The 21,963-nt window shown below is 41.1% G+C and overlaps 1 protein-coding gene across 2 annotated transcripts in view; it reads left to right on the top strand.

Annotated features, from left to right (window-relative positions):
* The window catches only part of LIMCH1 (LIM and calponin homology domains 1), a 172,317-nt gene that overhangs the window by 70,498 nt on the left and 79,856 nt on the right, over positions 1-21,963 (top strand). For both annotated transcript variants that reach the window (XM_084286398.1, XM_084286397.1), the window contains exon 3: positions 3,887-3,956. In XM_084286398.1, coding sequence (XP_084142524.1) covers positions 3,887-3,956 — 70 coding nt within the window. The remainder of the gene's footprint in view (positions 1-3,886; positions 3,957-21,963) is intronic.

Here is a 21,963-nt window from a genome sequence, read left to right as displayed (position 1 = left end):
CTGGAAGTGGGTGAGAACTTTAAGGAGAGAAGTGAAGAACAGAGGACTAACCTGACTCAGGGCAGGTGCGTAAATGCCAGAGGGGTTGGACAGAAATCCTTGCTAAGAGCCTGAAGGATCTTGCGAATGGGTCAGGCATATGTGTAGAGACTCATGTTTTACAGATGGAACCTGAAGAGCTTTGATTTTACCCTGTGTTGGGTTGCTGCCTTTTGGGGGGTTGGTAGGATTGCTTTTTTTTTTTTTGCCTTCATCATACTGTATTTTAGTCCTTTAAAGAACTGTTTTATCTTGTCTTTGCTTCATTTTGCTATGTCGTTGCTTCTTTTACTGATAAAATGTTTCATTGTCGTATGTTCTTTTTGGTTATGTCAGAGAAATGCAGATTATATCAGGTACTAAAACAGCCTCAATAGAAGTACTGAAGTCTTTATATTATTATTTTTTTCTTTTTTTTCCTCGCCATGTCATTTAACAAAAGTAACTGTTAAGAGTAACTGTTAAGAAACCGTTAATCTCCAAAATGTTTTCTGTAAGAAGCAAGTTGCTTGAAAGCTGAAGCTTTTTAAGAGTCCTGCCTAACCTTGTTTTACCAGCTGTCTCCAAAATGCCTGTTGGTCACCAAACCCCTGCTATCAAAAAGGGCCAAGCTTGGAGACTATACTTACAGTCTCCTTTTGAGAACAGTACCAAAGGACATTGTTTTATGGTTTGTTGCCACCACTGTTCCCTCACCATGTGATATGAGACCTTAAATAAGCAATATCTTACTGGAGAGGAAGGGAAAATAGAAAAATCATGGAAGATTTAAAATAATTCTGTTTTTTCTTCACTCAGGACTGCTTGGTTGGATTTGTCCCATTGACATCTGGTTTCCTAGATTCCTAGTTGCAGGAATATGAGAAGTAGTACCTTTTAAAAACAAAACAAAGAAACAAACAAAAAAGACACTTCTATTCCAACTTCAGCACTCAGCTCTGACCATTTATACACTATCTCACGTAAGAGAATGTGGTACACAGTGGTGTAAAGGTTTTGTTGTGTTTTTTAGAAGATGAGCATCCATTTGTGGATTTTCTCTATTCGAAGAATACAACTGTACAAATATGTAAACTAAATGTATGCTTGGGAAAACCTGAGCTTGCAACTGGTGGATCTTAATTCTGGGGATGGGAAAGGGGGCTCCTAATTTACATTTAGGAGCAAACAGTGCATTTGCCTTTGTTGTCCTCACAACAAAGGATATCTACCTGAATATACCTGAGCTCTGATGATTTTTACTGCACAAGAGAAAGGACTACTTCTGTGGAGGAGAGAGGGTCAGTAGGAGATAGGAGGTACTCAGAGAAATGAGTGATCATTCCAAGTCTCAGGACAAGTGGGTATCCATTTGTCCCAAACCCTCTATCAGCACCTGCCAGTAGACACCTTAGTGCCTTCACTAGATGGCCAGCATTGCTAAAATGGCCACCCCGATCAGGTGTTTGAGGTGGAGGATTGTAATATGTCATCAACTAGGTGTGTGTTTTTGAGCAGATGCCTTCAAGTGTCTTCCTACTGCAGGAACAGGAGAGTGAATACTGCCACAGTATTTTCCATACCTTTCTCAGGAGTTGCAGAAATACAAAGATATTTTTAAAGACATAATTTAATGTACTAGAATGATCTGCTCAGCAGTGCTTCTGATGCTTTAAGTTATCAAAGATAGGATTCAAGAAGTATGTGAATTTGTCTTCTCTTTTTTTTTGGGTGGTGAGAGGGGTGTAGTCTCAAAAAATTCTCAGAGATAACCCACAAGATTGGAAAACAGACTCGAATTGTTCCCCTGTCCGTTTTTGCATATGGTGCTGTTATCTAGCCTTGCTGTGCAGTTAAGTGCAGAAAAAATAGCTGCTTCTGGTTGTGGTCACGCTGTCTCTTCTCTGCTGCCTGTACTATGTTAGCTAGCACAGTTCTCTGCCGGGTACTGGTTGCTAATGTTTCTGAATGGTACCGCTTGTTTCTTACAAGACATTTTTTGAGTGGTGCAGAAAAGTGACAGCTGATGTTTATGAACACCCTGCTGTAGTCAACACACCCTGCTGTCGTTGGGGGGCCGGTGCCATGGGGCCAGAGGAAAGCTGCAGAGTTTGTCTCCTCCGTTCACTTGTTCGCAGGCCTCATGTCTGAGGGTCTTCTCCTCTGAAGGAGCCCAGGGTTAGGGTTGTGAGAGTCACACAGCCTGGAGCTTTTTGGCCAGGTTGGTGGCCGAGCCAGCTTGCAACACTTGGCATTTTGGCATCTGGACTGTTGCTGGAGATGAGGCAATGGTTTGGAAGCAGCCAGTCGACTCTGGAAGAAAGCTGCCTTTGGCACGTCCTTCAGTGAGCCAGTCCTGAAGGTTTTTAGTGCCAGACTGTTTAGAGATGTTTCCAACAGGAGGTAAACATTTTAATAATAGAGACCTTTCTTCCACAGGCTTTTCCATCTTGCCCTGTCCCATTTCCTCCCTCTTCAGACTCCAAGCCGTGATCTAAAGTGTTGTTTATTCCCTGATCTTTTCTTTCGTTTTATCCCTCTCCCTTATTTCACAGGGAAGCCTGTACAAGGCACTTTGATGATTTATTTAGAATGGGCTTTGACTTCTGGGGTTTCCATTAAGAGCTCTTTATTTTACTTTCTGTTATTGTCTATGGCATTTGATGTACTTCTGCAGTATTGGTTATTGTGTCTGATTTATTCGCATTTTAGTAATAAAGAAAATGGGATGCTTTACTTAACACTTTTTTTTTTCCTTGAGTCAGAATAGGCACTGTGACAAAACTAGAGTATTCAGTAAGAAGTGCTTTAAAGAAAAAGAAATCGTTAGTTGACTTTTGCAGCAGCTAAATGAAAAATATTAGTTTATATTGCTTGCTGTGCAAGTCTGAAAAATAAGTTTGTGCCTTTGGGAAAAATAAAGTAGTTTTTGTTTGCAAAAAAACGTGAAATAAAATGATGACTCTAGGAAAAGAGTGGCTCTTTTCTTCCCATTTCATTGTTTCTAGGACATATTAGTTTTAGATGTTAGCATAAGCAGAAGGCAGGAATAGTACCGCAGTCTGTATGAGGCTGGATTGCACAGTTTTTCACTGCAAGATGATTAAAAAGAAAAAAGTCCCCCCAGCTCCCCAAAACCTGGTTCACATTGTGTTCATTGCCATGTGTGGTTATGGTAGGCTGCTGGAAGGGGTAGTTCCTGAACGGAGACTGCCTGCACCAAGTGAGATACCTCTCTTTCAGTGTAGGCACTCTAATTTTTAGAGTTTTAAACTACCATAGGCCTCTTTTTTGATTTCTTTCAAGATCTTGAATTTGAAATGAGTGTCTTGATCTGATGATTTTCTTTCCAGTGGTTGGGACTGAATTTTTGGCCTTTGCATAAAAAGCACAATAAGGTTTTCTCTTGGGGGAAGGGTGGTAGAGAAACACAGTTTGTTGCAAGAGGATTTTATGATGAAAATTCCTCACCCTGCAGCACAGAAACTGCTGGACTGTTCTTTCTGAGCTGTGGTGATACCCAGATACCCTCAGGGTTTCTGCTCTCAGTTCCTTCCAGACATGCCTTGCCCCTAGGCAGGGGAGGCAGACTGATGTGACAACATTTTCCCACAGCCTGTCAAGACTGATGTGATCTACATCAATTTGGGAGATGAAGGAAATATTGTTGGGATTCTGTGCTGTGGATATTTTTCCTTCTTTTCAATTTCTTCATTTCAGTGATGAAGCTTTGGGTACGCGCATTTTTGGGAGGGGAAAATGGGGAGAATCTCCACAGCCATAATAAAATGCTTATACGCTGGGCACAAGTGTTTGATAATTTGCATTTTGTGACTTAGCACTCATAAATACTCCTTTCTCATGACAGGTTGCTGAATGCAATAAAGCCGGGATTGATAAAAAAGATCAATAGACTACCGACCCCCATTGCAGGTTTGGTGAGTATATCAAATGGAGAAAAATCTTGGTTTTGTGACTGTGTGATTTAGATAGCAATTATTTTTGTAATTTGAACTCTTCTAACTTACTGAACTCAGACAGTCCTGCTGAAATCTGAACAGTGCAGACATCTGAAGACCTTCCAGTCTATTTTTTTTTTTAGAAGGGGGACGTATTCAGGAGGGAGAGTGTATTTTTAGAGGAAAAATATCTTCTTGGTTATATACTGTCTGAGAGTTTCGGCTCTAGCTCCCTAAGAACTCAATTGTATACTTTTCAAGCTGTGACCGCAAAAAGATAGCTTTTTGGAAAGAAAGAAAAATGTATTTGTATATTTTGTCTCATTTGCCTTTTCCTCGGAACACCACAGTCTGCAGATAACATTCATTGCAGGACTATCTGGGGAACCATTTCGTGTTGACTTTACGGGCAGAGCAGAAGTTGACCATAATCTGTCATGAGCAAGGAAGACCACAGAGGATGTACTTACAGCCTGTGGGCTGAACCTGACCCTTGAGACAGTTTTCTCCAACTCTTTGGAGTGCTGGTGTTCAGAGGGTCACCTCAAGGGGGTGGCACGGTCTTGTGCCTGCTGCTGGGACGGACAGTGTGGGTATGAATGGGTGCTGGGTGTAGGGTATGTGAGACAGAAATCTGGCTGTATTGATTTTGTTTTGTTTTGTTTTTGGCCTCAAGATGCGGCTAAGAATAAAATGGCCTCTTGGGTGTGTGGAGGGTGACCATCCTCAATTTAGACTAATGATACACTTGCATACATAGTTCTTTTCTCTTACGACACTACTGATGTTTTAACTTAGTTTTGCAAGATTCTGAATGTATTAGTTGCTGATAGTTGAGGTCAACCTTCCTTTATTATCCAGCATTAAAAAGTTTCAATGTGTTCAGAAACCGTGCTACATTCATTTTTAAATTGGTTCCGTAATGTAATTACCTAGCTGTAGATTGACAGGCCCATTTCTGCATGAATACCACATAGTTTTAGAATTTCATTTGTGATCCCTACCACCCCGTTTGTGATGCTTCCCCGTGTGCTTTTGTTTTGCCTCTAAAACCCATCTAGCTTATTCCTACCCAAGCCTAATTGAAAGGTATACTTGGAATAAGCTGCTGCAAAAGATGCCAGTAGTGTAATTCTCATTTCCTTGTACCCCATTCATAAAAGATTCCATTTTTGTTATGACTGTTTTTAGAAGATGATATTAAATTACATTGTGTTGTTGTTTTTTTTTTTTTTCTTATTCATGTGTAAAATCCCAAAGGTAAGTTGATTGTAGAAGGAAGGACGTGGAAACATTAATTGTGTGCGTGTTCTCATTTTTTGAGATAAAGTTCTCACTTGCCAGATGTATGTCTACAAAGCAGTAAGAAAAAAAAATATTTTTCAAGCTATTAATAATACAGCAGCTTGTTGTTGTTGTTGTTTTTTTTGTCTTGGAAGGTGACTTTTTTTTTTTTTTTTTTTTTACTTCTGTACCCATGTCCTTTAGTTACCTTAAGTAATTATTTTTCTAAATATTTTTCCTAATACAGTAGTAGACTGTTTAAAAGTTCACTGGCACTTCTGGCTTTTTGAATGTTGCTAATGGGTGTTTTTACCTACTATGCTGTAAATAGATCATTCCAAACTAAGCAAGCCTTCCAACAGAGACGTGCTTTGAAACATGTCTAGTGCTGTACCTGTTGACTTTTGTTGCCATTTTTACTTAGTGGTGAGCGATTGCTTCAAGGATTGTGTGCAAATTTAAAATTATTGAGTACGATTGTCTGTTAGCATGAATTTATGGCATAATATTTTAAGGTACAGACATCACTACTGTGTTTGAGCACATAGTGTATCTTTTTCTTCTCTCACACCTGTACCATGTCCATATGCCTTAAAAAAAAAAATAAAAAAATTAACATTACTTTCCAGAAACAGTCAGAACTCCTCGATGGTTGACTGCATGTGAGGGACATTCCTTTATTTATTGCTGATTTCTCTTTATTATCTTAGCTTTGGTTGGCTTGACATAGTATATAGTAACTTTTCCAGTTATTTCACCTCAGTGTGTGTGATTTCCTCCAGTACTCATGGAAATACCATGGAAGCATAACTACCTCTTTTGCTTTGAGTGAAATGTGTGCTTTTGAACTCCTAAATATTGCTTCTGCCTAAAAAGTGTAACTTAATCACTCTACCTTAATTTCTTCCCTATAGCTGATAAAATAAGTATATAATTCACTAGTAGAGGCAACAGGTAGGTTTTCTGTTTTAGGAAATTGCAGCTAAAAGTTATGAGTAATGGTAAAGTACTCACTTTTGTTTCATCATTAACCTCTAGAGGCATAAACAGTCATGTATTATGTAGCTCTACAAAATGTCTACTTGAGTCTACTTTATTTCTCCAAATGATGGTCTATTTTGCTCCTTTGTTATTATAAGGGCAAATGAAGAAGTACGCTTTAGTGAAGGAAATTAACACTAAACTGTAGGCCTCTGCTGGGGATATGCTGAGATATTCATCTGGAATTATTATCAACTCTAAAAATTTTGCCTATATTTGGTGTTTGAGTGATTTCTTATAACATTGCTGTGAAGTATTATGTGCAACTGCTCTACTGTTGACAGATTGAATTCTTCAAACTTTTCCTGGTGTTTGAAGCTAGACAAACCTGCAGTTACTCTGAAATTCTTACTGGTGATTTCCTCATGCGGTTTAAGAGAGAATGGCTTATTTGCAGACCTTTTGTATACCAGAACAGCAATCATGTAATCATGTAAGCAAAATTTATTGTTTCATGGCATGGCAGTGTTAGAGTAAGGACTCAGGGTTTTGCACACCACTCTATTAAGTGCAGGCTGTATAAATGGACAAAGATGATCTTTGTCTGGTTGCAGGCCTAAGTCAGGATGTGGATTGTATGCAACATTACATATAGAATTACATATGCTCAGCGTGGCAAGCCTGTTTGTAATTTGCTTTCATCTCTGGAAGTGCCGACTGGTTCTGTTATCACAGCAGAGATGATGCATTGCTTTAATGAAATAAAACGTAGGACCAATGGCTTGGTATTCAGACTTGCAGTGAGTATGAAGTTTGATGAAATGCTTTCTTATTCTTGTTCATTATACATTAATCCAGATAGCTAATACTCCCACCAAAAAGCAAATTCACAAAACATCCAAGGAACATATTAAACACATGTAGGATTAACAGGCTTTGCTGAAAGAGCCACGTTTCCAGGAGAAATTTTCTCATGCTAGAAGTTGATACTGAACATCTTTGTTTTAAAGCTGTTAGCTTTCCAGAAGTATCATTTCATGTATTTAATTGTGCAAGCCTGGAAAAGTATTTTGGCTGAGTTTTTAATTAAAAGACCACAATGATGGATGAGTAAAGTACATTGAATATAAGTGATTTTTACAAAACCAACAATTTTTCAGTGAGTTGCTGTTGGTTTCCTTCATTGGGTATGATGTTCAGAGTGGGCACAACTTATTTTTAAGGTTCCTACAATTTTGTACAACTATATCATTATATATTTAATTCTATAAAAATAACACATCTGCAGCACCCTAGGTAAGCAATGCTCTATAATGCTAACCACTATATGTCAACTATCTTTTTCCTTTAAAAATATTCTAGTTCTTGCTTCCTGTCCCTGAATAATGTCACTCTGTGAGAAAAGAAAAGGTTTCTGCCTTATCTTTTGTTTGACAGAGTTTAGGAGAGTTTATAGCATTACTTCAGTTCCTTGAACAATCCCCACAGGAGCTTAGACACTTACTTCAGAGACTGTGTGAAAGACTCTCACATATAATAGTAGGAAGTAGCCAAGACAAAGTTAAAGGGCTGAACTTTAGCTTGTATCTTGGCTCATATTTCAACACTACTGAATAAAAATCTGTTTACGATGGTATCCAGTTTTCAGCTTGTGCATGGTCCTCATCTTTGTATGTGTGATATTTGTATGACTTAGCAATGCAAAAAATAGCCCAGTGAAAGTCACCTGGTTGCATAGTTATTGCACCGAGGTGAGCAGAACTGTAACTTACTGTTTAAAAAAAAAAGCTTCTTCCTTTGAAAGCAAGATATTTTTTTTTCAGTGATTATTTTCCTAGGAAGTTTCTCTTGGCAAAATGTTCTCTGGGAACTTGCTATGAACCTTATCAAGAATAGCTACCTGTCTGTTGGTGCTGGTAATTTGCTTTTATGCTGTCCTGTTGCATAAACTCCAATGTTTTTTGATGTCATATGATGTCTCAACAGTATTTCAGCATTGTATTCATTAGCTTTCAGGAATTTGTACCTCTAATTAAGTTCAGCAAATTAAATGATTTTTCTTCATGATATGAGCCTGAAAATGTAATTATAAGACACAAGTATAGTGAAGACACAAATATAATGTAATGTATGTCACAGAATTAAAAATAATTTAAGGAGATAGAAAAATACATGGACCTTTAATTGATGTATATTGTTTTTTTATTAATCTTTCTAACTCGTACTTCCATGTTGTTATGTTTTTGTTGAAGGAAGAATGAGAAAATATATTTTTTTTAATTTCCCACTCTCCCTCTAATTCCATATAGCACTTTCTGGAAAGAGCCAGCTTCTACTGTAATGTCTAGATCCATAAACCATGATAATTTGTTTCCTTAATTTGTGCTTCTTATTTCTGCTGCACAAATTCATTTGCCAGCACAATTGTATCCATAAAGAAGTCCTGCTGTGTGAGGTGTGGTACATGTGAAGTAAACAGAAGCAAGATTTCCTCACTGTCTAACAGGAGTAAGTTCTTGGCACTCACATCCCACAAGCATTTTTGGGAATGTTGGTGGAAAACAAAGCATCAAACAGCAGAGCAAAATCCCATGCAAACCATTCTGTCATGGTTTCTGTGGATCTTCTTAGTAGTAATTGGTTTCTTTATACCTCCTGTGCATGCCTTCAGTTCTGGTATCTGAATGTTTGACTAGAACAATACTTACTGTCTGGCCAGTGGTTTGGAACAGCACTGTGTGCTTTGGCTCATCCTGTACTGTAATGTAAATGGACACTACAACAATAATGTCCTTGGGAAAGGGAGGAAAAAAAAAAGTTTGCGTTTGCAGTGTTTCTGTATGCTTATTTTTTTCCTGAAAGTTCACTTTATTTTTCCTTTGAATTAATTTTTCGTTTAGATTTTCCTGCTTATTTGATTTGGTGTCATCTTAGCCAGACAGATTTTACCTTGTAACATTCCTGTGTAATGAATTCAGCTGTATGCTGTACACACTAAGATGTCAAAGTTTTATGAAGAATACAAAAATAAACTAACAGGTGTTTCTTAACCAGGGTGTTTCTAAACAGGGCCCGCATGGAACAATCTACAGGGACAGTGGAGTTAATTTGTCAGACGACGAAAACAGCCATCAGCTCAAATTTGGCAGGAAGCACAGAGCGAGTGGCCTGTTGTTTTAGACTGAATTGAAAGTTTTTGTTGCTCCAAATTAACCATGCAAATACTGTCCAGAAAGCATCGTTCTCCTCCCATTTAAAGAAAAAACAGTGCAAAACACAATGCTGGCATTTTGTTTAATATTTTATTGGTTGAAATGATTGTACTTGCCATGCTGTTGAATTTGGCTCAGAAACGCACATACTTTCGATGCTGGAAACTAATCATCCATCTGACAGTATCGTATGTACCAAAGACTTATTCCATGGCTGCACTTGGCTTTGTTGCCCAGACCTCCAAGTTTGGGCTTTAACCTGGTGTACAGATGTGAGAGAGGCTGAAATCATAGGAAATTAATAAGAAGTGAGCCATCAAAAAGCAAACAAACAAACACTGGAGGTAAATGAGCCAACCTGGTATTTGCATTTGACTGTTGGAGCTGAGTTTAGCTACAAATACCAGCTCGCAGTAGTCTTTGTGTCCTGCAGTCTGGCTGATGAGCTGACCTTAATATCCAGGAGAGTGCCTTCTGTCTTTAGCTGCCAGCAGAGCTGGATGGCTGTAGGCAAAGCTTGGGGCAAGGGACACCTTGCGTGGTTCTGAAATTGAAAGTTTTTCAAGTTTCTGTGTGCTTTGTACACCTCTGGTCCCAGCCAGCACTCACAGCCAGAGCTTCTGCAGCCCAACCTCAGTGCTGTCTTCAGGTCCCTCCCTGCGGGTGCTTCCCTGGCTGCAGTGCTTGCGGTACCCTCGGTGAGCAAAGCTGTTTTTGGCAGGGACCCCTGCTTGCCATGCTCAGGGGACTGTCCCTTTCTGCCATGCTTCTTGCCAGTGCCCAGCAGCATTTCCCTCATTACCAGGTGAAGTCTGTCATACAGGACCCAGGCACCATGCACGGTTTCCTCGTTGGCCAGGATGGCAGCAGCCAACGTCTGTGAAGGTTTGTAGGGTGCGTGCTGTGCACCACAGCTATGGGTGGATGCAAACTGTCACATTGTCATGGCCTCTTCCCAAACCAGATGAGTTAGGGTTCAATGGTGCAGCTTCACAGTCAGCTTAAACTGTGCCCTGAGCCTGCTGAGCATTGCCACTGAGAGTGTCGTGACTTGCTTTGGCCAAGAGCTAATAATATGTGTAAGCTCTTTGTGGGAAGGATCATCTGCTGGTCTGTTTTTGTCTAACACCTCACCCCATGAGTCCTGCACCACGGCCAGGACTCCTAGACGGTATGTTAATACAAATAATAAATAACACTTACAAAAATATCGCAGGCATTCCTGTGTCATTCACAGCCTGTTTTTAGACTGCACTCCCCACTACAGTTTTCAACCACGGCTTTAATTAATAGATTTATAATTAACTTCATTCACATTGAATGATTTTAAATGTTAATATGTAATTCTGAGGTAAGGAGAACTTTTTTCTGTGTGCAAAACTGAGAGGATGGTCACAGTGGAGCAGTTCCTTTCTGATTTTTTTTTTCTATTTTATTTTTCTTCTGTTTCGCACAGTTTTATTGCCTGGCCTCGAGAAGGGTTAGCTACCTACCACCCTTTAGAAAAAAAGTGCTCAAGTAAAAGCAAGGAACCTACCTGTTGGGGCAGGAAGACAACTGACTTCTGAAGATGCTATTTAAAAACTATACAAATAAAGGCTTTGTGTAGTGATTATTTACACTTTTTTTTTTTTTTTTTTTTTTTTTTTTGACATAGGAGGCTTAATAAAGTGAAGGATTGTAGGGATAACATTTGAAAATGGCAAAAAGAAAAACATTGCCGCTGCTGAAAACCTAATGCTAGGCAGCTGAAATGTGAACTTGCCCTTATCACAGCATTAACCTTTACTATAAATGACAGAGTCCTTCCTGGGGCTGGGGAGGGCAGCTGGTTTCCAGCAGGAGCTCACTTTGCACCTGTGGAAAATGCAGATTGACCCCTTAATTAATTTTTAGATTAGTTAGCTTTTAGATCATAAAGTCTCCAAGTTCAGACATGATTTTTATTATGTTGGTTTACTGACTCTGGTCAAGTGATATTTCAGAAATGGCAAGCTTTTGAAGAACAAGGTCTTAATTCATGGAAGTACCAGAAAAATTATAGTTTTGCAAACAAAATGCCATTCTCTGGGTTGCACTTAACTGAAGTAAAGAAGCCAGTGCTGCCTCCAGCCGTTGCCTTAGAAATGAAAGGCCTCCTGAGCAGGATGTCTCCAGCATCTGCAGGCCAACTCCTGCTGCCAACACTTCTCTCAACAGCTGGGCATTTCCAGGAGTTTTCGTGGAGGAATTACATGCCCTGAGCATGAGTGTGCTGCCTGTGATGAGTGCAGCACTGCTAGGGTTATGTCCAGGCAATCTTTGTGTGACTTCTGGTGCAAAATTGATCAGTGTGGCAATGTGGATGAAAGAAGAAAAGAGCTGGTGTGCTGTGTGTGTAGCCCAGCACACTCAAAATCAGCAGGGCTATGACTTCCCATGTCTTGAGGCTAAAAAGTAGCTATTGGCTGTATTTTCAGGTTTTCTCCTTAACAAGGAAAACTAGACCTGTGGCTATGGTTGCTTTCAGCTAATCCAAATGTGAGTTTCCCACACCCTCTGCCATGCCAGCACTAGTGCTCATACGGCTGTTAGCTGGAGCAGACAACTGTGAGATGCCTGAAAACCACCCTTCTCCTTCATCACAGAGCTGTAGCATGCAACCGTGTGAGCAGGAAGGAAGGGACCAGCTCGCTGTGGCAGGGAAGGAGCTGCCATTCCTGCTGGCACCAGAATGAACTTCCATCAGCACTAAGCAGCCGTGAAGCTGTAGCTAGGGAGTTTAGACTTGGATGCAATTCTTAAGTTATTGGCCAAACTCAAAGGAGATGGGGATCTGGGAAAGTCTTACCCCGAAATTCCCAGTTTAAAGGCTGTGTTTAAAACTGCACTTAGGGCGCTCACTGCTTCATTCTGGAAAGCCTCTCACAGGTTGGAGCCTGTGGGTCTGTGCTATAAATACTGCCTTATCCTCAACTGTCTTTTTCAGTGACATGTAGCCTCTGCTCCGGGGGACAGCTCGATCCCGGTATTTGTTTGACAGAGAGAGAGCTAACTGCAGTGGAAATGGCACTGACTGGCATGAGAATATTTGCTGTATTTGCTGCTACCCTGCGTTCTCACAGCATCTGTGGTGCTGCTATAAAATCCTTGTGATCCTGGAGAATTTGGACAGCTGGGCAACTCTTGAGATGTGAGAGGGGAGGGTGCCTTCCAGGCAGCTCTTAACCTGAGCGGTCCCCTCCAGGCGAGCGGGAACAAAAGTTTCCACGCTGTTGTCAGACCGACAGATCTGCAAACTCGAAATGGGCCAGCAGGGCCCAGGCTTCCTATTACCAAACCCTTTTGTGACAAGAGAGCAAGCGCAAGCTAGCAACAGCCTGGTGGGACCCCAGCCCATGCACGGCTGATGGTAGAGGAAGAATGCTGCTCCTAATCTCCTGCTGGCTGTGGCTCAGCTCGGTGAATTCTCTTGCCGTTTACGTCTGCTAGCAACTGTTGGTACTGTTTCCATGCAGAAAACCTTTCCGGGCGGTGCGAGTGGCTTTCTGTCAGATGATGTGCGTGTCACCAGCAGCAGCGTACGTGCTGAATGCAGATGACGGGACGTGTCTCCCTCCAAAGATCACACTGCAGTTGTTTCCCTGGCTTAAAACGAACGAGCAAAAGGGGAAACTAGCAGAGTACGTCCCAGTTGCCTTAAAGACCAACGTGCAGTGATTTCTCTGCTTGAAGAGTCTGGAGAAATTGTGCAGTCTGGTGCCGTGGTCAAGAGTTCACAGAGGCTGAAATATCTGACACTGAAGTCTCCTTGCCTTTTGCATTCCTCAGTGCTCCTGGATTAAAGCCACTCACTTCCTTCTTGGCACAGGACTTCCCAATTGTAATGCGCTTCCTTTTAAATGTCCAGAGGTCTAATGATACTATTGTAAACCTGTTAAAATTAATGCTGCAAAGGAAGCGGCTTAGTTAATTGCTTGTGCAAAAATGCAGCGGTAGGCTGAGTTGTCTGACAGAGGTACATCAACACCACTGTTAACCTCTTGAAGTCTGCGTGGCCTTGTGCTACGGTGTGGAAACCCACCCCACGGCTTACTAGGGAGGATCACACATTCATTTTTGGACAAGCCAGATAAATAATAGCCTAGAAAGTTACTACTGCGGTACAGAGGCAGTCCTTATGTGTTCGGAGTGGCGTCCTGCTCGAGTCCTCGCCATATTGCCACTTTTGTTTGCTTCTGCCCCTAATCCTCATGCAGGCAGTGCTGTCGCTGGGGTGGGGACTGTCTGCTGCTGTGTGGGGCCGGAGTGGGCGCTGATTTATTGCTGGGAGACGCCTGAAAGGGAGCTCTCTTTTCAGGCTTGTAAATAAGTATTGAACTTGCTAAATGTGTGCATGCATGCGGGTGTCTGCTGAGCTCAAGGCAACGTGTTTCAGACTGTGCTGTACGCTGCTTTGCCACCTTGGCTTCTCTCTTTGTACGAGTTCTCCTGCAGAATTTAGAGTTGTGTTTCCCCTTCCAGCCAAGGGTAAACATGCTTCCCCCCAGCTCCCCTTCTCATCCTTTTCTCCAGTACTGATGTTGGTATCGTTGGGAGGCAGCTGGACTGAATGCCAGGTGTGAATCTCACCCTTGCACCTGTCTTGGTGTGACGAACTTCAGGCCATAAATTGATAGCCCGGGCTGCTGCTGCCCTGCTTGCTTCCTGCCATATATAACTGAGGAACTGTTTGTGTGTTGGGTGGCCTGGCTGCCCCGCCAGCAAATCCCACTGGCGTTTCCAAGCAGCCCTGGTTGCTGCTAATAACCTCTCATACCGAAAGCTGCCTCATCACTCCTGTCCCTTCAGATACTGTTTTTAGTTCGGTCAGAAGGAGGCTTGCTGGCTTTTTCCAAAACCGATCCTAACTTTACCACCCCTACCTAGCAACAGTGTCTGTCCTTCCGACCTCCTGCCCCACAGCCATGAGTAGGACAATTTCCATGAACTACATCTGCGTTTTGGTCCTGGTTTCCAGACCGGAGCCAGCAGGCCTGCTAGATAAGTGTGACGTTTCTGTATAAATTTCTGGAGTTACAGGGATCAGCTACAAAGTATTAGCACCACCACACAGTATGTCCTCTGTTATTTAAAAGGGAGGACGGTGAATAGGATCAGTTATTTGAGGTTTCAAGTAATCCAGGGTAATTTTCAGCGTAATTAATACATGTCAGGAATTTGACCCTTGCTGGGATAACAAGAAGATCTGGATAACTGAGGCGATACTGTACAAGTTGTGAAAATAGTGCCAGAAAACTGTCTGCACAGGTCAGTAGCACAAGCTAATAAAACTCTCTCAACTGCTGATGTAGACAAACAATTTATACAGCTTTTACCTGACATGCAGAAATAGAAAAACCCTTTCTCATTGTACAGTTCTCGGATGTTTTCTTTCATTAAGTTTCTCCTGTTATCTCTGAAGAGGTCAGGCAGTAGTTGCTTCTTAAACCACAACAATTTCATGAAAAGCCTAACTTGAAATGTCCCGAGAACACCACACACATCTGACACAGGCATGCTGTTTTGCTGTACTGTTTGTTTTCAGATAAAATATAAGCAAATTTTGCCAAATATAAGCCAGTGCAGGCTTGGTAGTATATATTGGACACAATGTATATTCTTCCATAAAACAAATTATGAACAAATGCAGGAATTGCATTAATCATTGGCAAAATCAGTTGCAAACTTGTAAATCATATGGCACATTCCTCAGAGAGTGCTGTCTGAACCTTTGTAAAAGCCTCCAAAGAGGCCAGTAGAAATAAATAAATAGATGCTTTCTTGTGCACCAGACGGGCAGGTAAAATTTGCTACAAAGTCAGTGTTTAGGAACAAACTTATGGAAAAAAGAAACCTGATAGTTTGTCTTTGGGGACTGGATTTTTTTTTTCTGTTTGTTTTATTTGAGAAATGGGATGAGGCTAGCTTCATCTTCCTTCTTAGCATGTGTGCCTGTATTTTATTTTTACAGTGCTGAAGAGTGGCTGAGTGGAATTTAATATTTCAGTGGACAAGAATTTTAGATGAGGAATAAGTGAGGTTATTACATCCTCTCAGAGAAGCATTGCAGACAAACAAATATTTGAGTAAGCAGGGTATTAGCAGAATTGTCTCAGAGTGAGTGATACTTTATCTCCAGAATACAACACCAGTTGTTGCTTGTTCTTACATTCTGTCTAAAACAACCAACAGAGAAAAAGTCAATCCCATATAATTATTAGTTTGAAGAAGCTTAGGGAGCTGTATCTTCAGAATGCTTGGCCTTGATTTCTGAGCATCTCAGATCTTTGAATGGTACAGTCAACAGTGATCAAAATACGTTTTCCAGCAAAGTATAAAGCTTACTGGTAGGGGTCTCTCCATCCCTTTTACACGAGATGCTGTATGGTATTTGAAAACCACAGTCTATGACCTCAGAAGCTTGTAATTTAGAAACAACACATAGATATTGTGAGAAAGGTAACGGTGAAACAAGACATTTGTCAGCATAGCATTATCAGCAAGCCTGGGGTCTAAATGTCGCTAGCTTTTCATAAGCATGACTACAGTGCAGATTTCTGGGGAGAATCATGGAGTGGCTCTACTTTAATTTAGAGGAAGCTACTCATAAGCATGAGGTCTGCGTGAGAAAGTATAAATTCCCAAATCTGCCTGGAGTCAGCACCCATAGTATTAGGGTAAGCTGGCTGGTTTCCAGGCGTGCTTGAGACCTTAAATGGTCTTTAGTCCTTACTCTCTAGTTGATCACAGATTAATCACTTGCTTTTTTAAATACTATTACCCAATCTTTTGAGCCACCCAATCCTGATTAAAATTTACTTTCTAAAATACGATTTTAGAGAACTGAAACTGCTTGAATTCTAGGCTTTTGGATACGTTTGAAGAACTGTGTCATTGCAGTTGTACTTGGTGTTGTCCCAGTACTTGCATAAGAATTCTTGCAGATAGTTTTATCTTCCCAACAGTTCACATTACTTATTCTATTCTTTTGGCTGAAATTTAGTGAGAAGTGTTAGAAATCCAGCGCTTAGTCCTGTGTACAAACTGTTACGTAAGCAAATTGCAGAACAAAAAACTTCAGACTGCGTCAGTATTCTCCTTCTTAGTATCTATTATTCTACTATTATTCTACAGTATGAATTATTCTACTGTATAGCAGTACACAAATACTCTTTATATACTGCATATAACCTTGTCCTTTGGGTATACCAGACAATGGAAGCTCAGCATGGCCTCAGGACAGCCCTTGTATGATTGCTGCTTGAGTCCAGGACCTTTTGCCTGTCCTGGGGGTGAGTGGCCCAAAGCTGTGAAATCAGCTTCGTGGCAAAGAAGGGCACACCTTGGGGTTTGCAGGTATTCAAAGCCCCAGAAATTGGGCACTACCTGTGTGCCCAGGCTCTCCACAGTCATGTGCAGGGTCATGGAGTCATTGAATCATAGAATGGCTCGGATTGGAAGGCACCTTAAAGTGCCTTCATCCTGTTTGAGCCCCCAAATGAGGATTTGGGGAATGCTGAACTTGCTGAAACCCCTCTACAGATCCAGGCTGGCTTGCTCAAACACAAAGAGCACTGCTGCTGCATTTCAGGCAGTGTCCCCACATCACACAAAGTGGTTGCATAGCTCTGTAACCCCTTTTTTTAGAGGGGCTACATCTGATGACCTCGTAAGTCCCAGGTGGCTCTGTAGTAGGGTCTCCAGCCTGTAGGCCTGCTTAGCTTGAGCACAGTGCAGAGCCTGATCTGGTTGCATGCATTCAGGCAAGGCAGTGCTGTGTCTGATGGATACTGCCCAGGCCCTAGGAAGGGCAGTGTTGAGGTTCTTGCCAAAGCCAATACGTCCTGCTGGCCATGAGCTGATTTTGGGTAGCTGTGTGTAACATTCGCCTTCTCCAGAAAAATGCGTCTGCGGGAGCGGTTTGGAGACATGTGAGCTGGCTTGAGACTGGGGTTCTGCAGGGCTTTAACTCGGCTAAATTGCTGGCGGTTTGTTGTTGGCTCTGGAGCTAGTACAGCTGCTTTCATGGCCCTTGAAGCCTGGCCTAATAATCTTGCTGGGTTCTGTGCTCTAGGTACACCTCTCTCTGATGGACCAGCTGTAGTCTGAGTCCCTCTGTTGAGTAAAGGAATACATGGTAATTGCTTTAAGCTTACCCTTTTCCTTTATACATGCTTATCAGTTAAGCTGTATCTACTCGTATAATGTGGATTTAAATTGTAAGGTTTTCAGAAACAGTTGGTGAGGAGTTGGAAGGATGCATGAACATCTCTGCTGGCCTTACTCATGACTGAAGTGTAAGCATGGTTTGGTTGTTTTCCTCTATAAACAAAAGGAGATCTGAAGTCTAGTTAGGAGGGCAGGTAGGATATATGCTGAAATGATAGGAATGATTTATCACTGAGAGCTGATTTATTTCCCCTTTCTTTTCCCACCGCCAACAGAACAAGCTATTTCTGCCATTCTCACCCCATAGCTTGTGTTCATAAGACTCGGTGTGATGCCTGTGGTCATCTCCCTACCCTTGTAGCGTTCTGCATTTTCAGGAGGTAGGATGTAGCCCTACATCCCAAATACATCTCCAGCCTGTTTACAGTAAGTGGAAGTACAGGAATATCTGTTCTGTAGGAGGAAAGATCCTTTTCTGTCTTATTTTTCACTGCCCAGAAGAACCAGAACCATTCTGCAAGAGCTGGGAGAAAGCCTTGCAATAGGAACACCCTGCATTAAAGAAGAGTTCCTTTCTTTCCCTCTTGTTTTAACCATTGATTTTGTGCCCATAAACTTAAGGCAAGTCTTAAAAACATTATATTATTATACTACTTTTCATTCTTCCTGAAAGCTTAGCATTCAGAACTGTAAACCACGCTGCCATCCAAATTTAATCCATGAATCCTGCTTTCCAAGTGGCCCTACAAAGGTGTATTTGCACAATGTCTGTAGACTAGATTACTACTAGATTACTACAACAGAAGTAATTTAGGTTGGCTATTTGGTGTAGTCCACCTAAGTTTGCAGCTGCCATAGCTTCATGAATAATTGCGTTAGTTCTTGAATTGCATCTGGAGAGTGCTTTGCTGGTAGTTGAATAGGGATGGAAAATAAATTGCCGCCAACCTGTTGGGTGGCTCATCTTGCCTTGGGTATTTACTGTTAAAAATCTGAAACTGGAGATATTCAAGGTGACTGGACACCACACACATGTTTTCAAATCTGAGAAAGAAACATCATATATATAGGTTGAGTGTTGTGATAGTCAGTGATTTAGGAAGTTAAAATCTATATGGTCAAAGTTAGAATAGGCACTGACTTACTTTACAGCTTTTTGCACAGATATTTTGGTTGTCTATAAAATCTACTTGTAACAAACTAAATTATTTTCTTCCCCTTTCTTTCCTCACTGAAATTGTTCTAGACATCTACATGTGAAATTATTTTTTTAAGCTGAAAATAGAAACAATAATGTAGGTTTTCCAAATGGAATGTGCTGGAACTTCATTCAGTATAAAAAGCCAATTAAAAATAAATAAATTGGTGGGTTTTGGACTTGAACGGCTTCTTTTAGAAGTATTTGCAAGGAAACCCCAACCTGTATGTTAAAGAAGTCCAGTATGTTTTATGTAATGTTGGCATGAAAATGCAAAGCTGTGAGTGGGGGGAAAATGTATTTCAGGTGTCATGTAACAGCAGCAAAGAGATTTCTGATGTTTATCAAACCTTGAACACCCCAGATTATTAAAACATATTCCTTGGCAATAAAGGGTAGATGTTTAATTTGAAAGGAGAAAAGGAATTTGTTGCTTTTTTTGCGGAGGTCACGAACTGAGCAGGAATGAGTCCTCCTTGGCTGTTTCACTATTTTGCTGTTTGCCTTCGGGAATAGAGATTTGGTCTGATTTTAACAGCTACTGCCAGGCCCTCAGCCCCCCCAGGCAGCCTCCTTGCATCTTTTGAGGCCCACCTACAGCAGCTGTATGGGATATCGGGACACAGAGGCCCCCCAACTGCTTTGGCTATGCAGTATCCTGATCCTTGTGTGGCTGATTGCTGTCTGCTGAGAGAAGTCGGAGTGCTGGCCAACTCCTCCTGCTCACTGGCTTTAAACAACAGATAGCTTTGCTTAATATACCTTGCAAAAGAAAGGGATGAGAAAGTAAAGTCATCTTAACTGTTGCTGTAATTAGGAGACGCATTACGAGGCTGCCAGGTTGTGGTCATGCATTCACCTTCGAAGGTTTCACGTCACTTTGATTTCAATTTTAGATACCAGTTTCTTTTGTACCTTTGCAGTTTCAAAGTGATCTGCCTCTGTGTCTGAGTAGGAAGACAGCTGATAAATGACAGGGGGAAGATAGGAATTAAGGCTGTAACTCCAATATAGCTTTGCTTATATGATTAATCAGTTTGTAGATTGATCAGATTGATCAGCGAAGTGGCAGGTTTAAATCTCTCTGCTGCTCATTTCCAGTTACTCTTTGTGTCCTTGCTATCTGCTTTGCTTCCAGTGAGAGAGAAAAACTAGGAATAGTACAGTGATTGCAGGTTGAGAAGTATTTTTTCAGATGTGCTTTAGGTTTCTTATACTGGTTTGTAATGGATTATGCTAGGCAAGTAACTCATGACCCTCAGACACACCTTTTTAGGTGGAGAAATTTTTCTTTCCTTGAAAATAAGGTTATTTTCTCAACAGTCAAGTCAAAATAAAGAGAGCAGGCATAGGGTAACAGTGCCCTGAGATGTCAAATGTGATAAAATGATCCTATGAAGCCTGGAATCTGGAGGCAGAGAAAGGGAGGTAGGCTATGTGAGAAAAGGTAGTATTTTGTAATTGATCTACAAATATATTTAAAGAAAACATGGTCAAAATCTAGCACATAGGCTTGCTTCACATAAGTAATCTTCATTACATGCACAGTACAATGTCTTAGCAGGAACATGTATATAAATAGCTTTTGAGAAACATCTGTTGTGCTATGGCTTAACACACAATTGCCTTGACAGCAGTCAGGAGAGGTAAAGGTTTGTTCAGCAGCATTTGGCTGTAGCTGATTGCCATATGTAAAGTGTAAAAGACACGTTTGTGTTGCAGCATAAGCGGTTTGCAGTGTTCCTTGGGATTACCCCTAGGGAGTACTTATTGGGTATATAACTCAGGAGGTAATTCAACTTCATTCATTTATGAATTCCTTCATTTTTATTTATTTATTTTTAACGCAGACTGATAAGCTTTCACAGTGTGATATAATAGTTACAATTTATAACTCTAGATTTAAAGTCTATGTATTTTAGTTTACTTGAAGCAGTTTGTTTGGGACGACTGTCTTTGAGATCTTCCAAGCAGGTAGTCATACTGAGTGTTTTCCTTGACACTTCATCATGCCCTGGTAGTAAATCACACAAAGAAACCAAACTCAGAAAACAGTATTTTCTTCGTAGCTGTGAATTTATTGCCCATTTTTCTATTTCATTGTAGATCTCAGTTGCGGGGAGCTGCCACAGGGATGCACTCAGAATGGAGAATATCCAGTTTCCCCAGAAGAGAAATGGTGTGGCACTAAGCCTTGTTTCAGAGTCCCTTGAAATCTCTGTTTAGGATAGTCATGCTCCCAGCACTCCTAATGCAATACCTAAAAGTGTGAGTGCAAACAAAGGTCAGATTTGTCTTCATGACTTTTTTTCACCCTTCTTCACATAGCACAAATATTGCCAGGAGGATGGGTGAGATGGGGTGCACGCCGCAGATGCTGAACGCTGGTTGCACTGAGAACACTGCTGTCCTGATGTTTCATTCTCTTCTTTTTTTGTAGCTCTTTCCCCAACACATTCTCCATAGCCCAACCAACAGGACAAAGCATCGTAAATAACAGTCCTTTCCATCACAGCAAAAGGAACCAGGTTTAAGTTGTTTGCTTGTTGGTTTGTTTCTTTGCTATGGTGTTTTCCCCTCTCCTGGTGTTTTTACCCATCGGACTCTGGATTTAAAAGTTGATTTCCCAGCAACGTCTAGGAGGCTGCGCTGCGATGCATGTGTTTTTTGTTATTTATTTATTTATTTATTTATTTATTTTAACCCTGCTCTCGATGGGCTTTATTCATCAAAAATATGAAAAGTGGGTAACAGAAGAAGCAATGACAATGGGGTGCAAACCCTCGCATGCCAAGCACTGTGATCTAAACAGCTGTGGAGAACAGGCTGAAAGGAAACCTTCACCTCTTCCCTGGCTATAGTGTGGCTGTTACCATAGGATATGGCATCAGATAGGCACCGCTTCTCCAAGATTGGGTGGATGCTGACATCTGGCTATGATTTCATCAGTATCAGAGCCAGTGAATAGCCTGAAAATGATGTGGGCTTTTTTTTGCCTTTGTTCTGTCTCCATTGCTGTAAACAAAGCCATCTCTGGGTGTATCTTGGGTCTGGCAAATTGGAGGGAATACACATCATCTGATTGCTCTCTTCCCCCAAAGACTAGGATGTTTGCTGAGCC

The sequence above is a fragment of the Netta rufina genome, assembly GCF_964035555.1.
Source record: "Netta rufina genome assembly, chromosome: 4".
Taxonomy (NCBI): Eukaryota; Metazoa; Chordata; class Aves; order Anseriformes; family Anatidae; genus Netta; species Netta rufina.
This window is presented reverse-complemented; position numbering and strand designations above follow the sequence as displayed.